The sequence below is a fragment of the Temnothorax curvispinosus genome, unplaced genomic scaffold (genome assembly GCF_003070985.1).
Source record: "Temnothorax curvispinosus isolate PA1 unplaced genomic scaffold, ASM307098v1 QBEX01013394.1, whole genome shotgun sequence".
NCBI classification, from domain to species: domain Eukaryota; kingdom Metazoa; phylum Arthropoda; class Insecta; order Hymenoptera; family Formicidae; genus Temnothorax; species Temnothorax curvispinosus.
Window position 1 is genome coordinate 1 of NW_020223174.1, and position 1,853 is coordinate 1,853.

At 30.3% G+C, this 1,853-nt stretch overlaps 1 protein-coding gene across 1 annotated transcript; it reads left to right on the top strand.

The window, feature by feature from the left end:
• Positions 1–5: 5 nt before the first annotated feature.
• Positions 6–1,849, top strand: LOC112463510 (UDP-glucuronosyltransferase 2B23-like; the record flags this gene model as incomplete). Its single annotated transcript, XM_025029937.1, has 4 exons — positions 6–402; positions 850–1,220; positions 1,381–1,600; positions 1,697–1,849. Coding segments are annotated over 4 exons (1,141 nt in total), but the record flags the coding sequence as incomplete, so codon positions are not given.
• Positions 1,850–1,853: the final 4 nt, after the last annotated feature.

Genomic DNA, 1,853 nt, shown 5'->3' on the forward strand with positions numbered 1-1,853 from the left:
TGGCGATTGTTCCAATACCATCCTACAGTCACCAAACTTATTATCGATCATTATGGATCGCTTTGAGCCAAAAAGGACACAAAGTCGTCCTTATAACAACAGATCCGATCAATGATCCTAGTTTAACCAATTTGACAGAAATCAACTTCCAATCTAACTACCAGATAATGAAATTAAATTTCGCCAAAAACATTATAGCGGGGACTCATGCGTGGTTAAGTACATCACGCACACAAATATGGCCTTTGAGTGGAGATACAGCAGAAAACATTTTTAAGCATCCAAAAGTACGTAAGATGTATGCACCGGATAGTGATGAAAAATTCGACTTAGTAATTGTAGAAACTGTAAAAGTACCTAGCTTCTATGCCTTGGCGCATAGATTTAATGCACCTCTCATAGGTAAGAATAATGATATATATGAAATTATTTTACAAATGTTTCATTTAAAATTCATTGTATATATTAACGAAAACATTGAAAAAAGCCATAAATTATTTCAATTTAAAAATTTTTAATATCCTGTACCTTCGTACACTTATTAAACCCCATATTACTTTACATATTTATATTCTATTTAAATAAGTTTTACGTCCATAAAATTAGTTAAAAAATATAATGTCATTATCCACATAGTTTAATGTCAAAATATTTCTTATTCTCTTTGCATCATTATATAATCCAAAGAAACATAAAAGTTATATAAAATATAAACGTGAAAGTTAGCCTGATTATTTTTCATGTATCTTGACATGTGCGTTTATAACAATATTATTTACACAATTTTCTAAACTCAAATTTTGTTTAAATTAGTCACGTTTACACAACTTATTCTATATTTATTTACAGGTGTGTCATCATTTGGATTGCGTAATACACTTTATTATCTACTTGGTGCACCTGTTCTGTCATCACATCCTTCGAATTGGGAAATGGGAGATGACACCGGTTTAAATCTGTCATTGTGGCGGAGGATAAAAAATTTTATTCGTCAGTGGTATCACATATATTGCTCAATAAATTATTTTTACCCTAAACAGCAAGCGATAGCAGAAAAATATCTCGGAAAAAATATACCAGACATAAGAGATATGGAAAGAAACATGAGTCTTGTTTTTCACGGTCAACAAGAAGCTCTCTCGTTTGTTAAACCAACAATGCCTAATATTGGAGTACTTGGAAATTTTCATATTTCAAAAAAACCCGCGGCTTTATCGAAGGTAATCATTGCTTTCAAACGTTTCAAACTATGTATATTCTTAAAAATTTATTGTTTAAAAAATTATACATTTTATTTGCTTTATATTTAAAATCAATTACCATATGTACAATATATTTTTTCTTCTCAAATATAGTATAAGAATTGAATAATTATTTCAGGACTTGAAAGAATTTTTAGCAGATGCACCGAATGGATTTATCTATATGAGTCTAGGCACAAATGTCATAATATCAATCTTTCCAGAGCATATACAAAACGCATTTCGAGATGTATTTGCAAGTTTGCCATACAAAGTTGTATGGAAATATGACAGCGAATTGCCAAATAAACCTGACAATATCTATACCGCTAAATGGATTCCTCAACAGAGCATTCTCGGTAAATATATAGTGCCATAATTTAATCAGATTAATAAAAATATATGTTTATACGTATCTCTTCATTAGCCATTTCGCTCCATTTTTCATTTTGCAGCTCATCCAAACATTAAATTATTCATATATCAAGGTGGACTTCAAAGTACAGGAGAAGCCGTTTATTATACAGTACCACTTTTAGGATTACCAATAGTAGCTGATCAGTATACTCAAGTTAACAAAATGGTATCTTTAGGAGTTGCGAAACGTTTAAA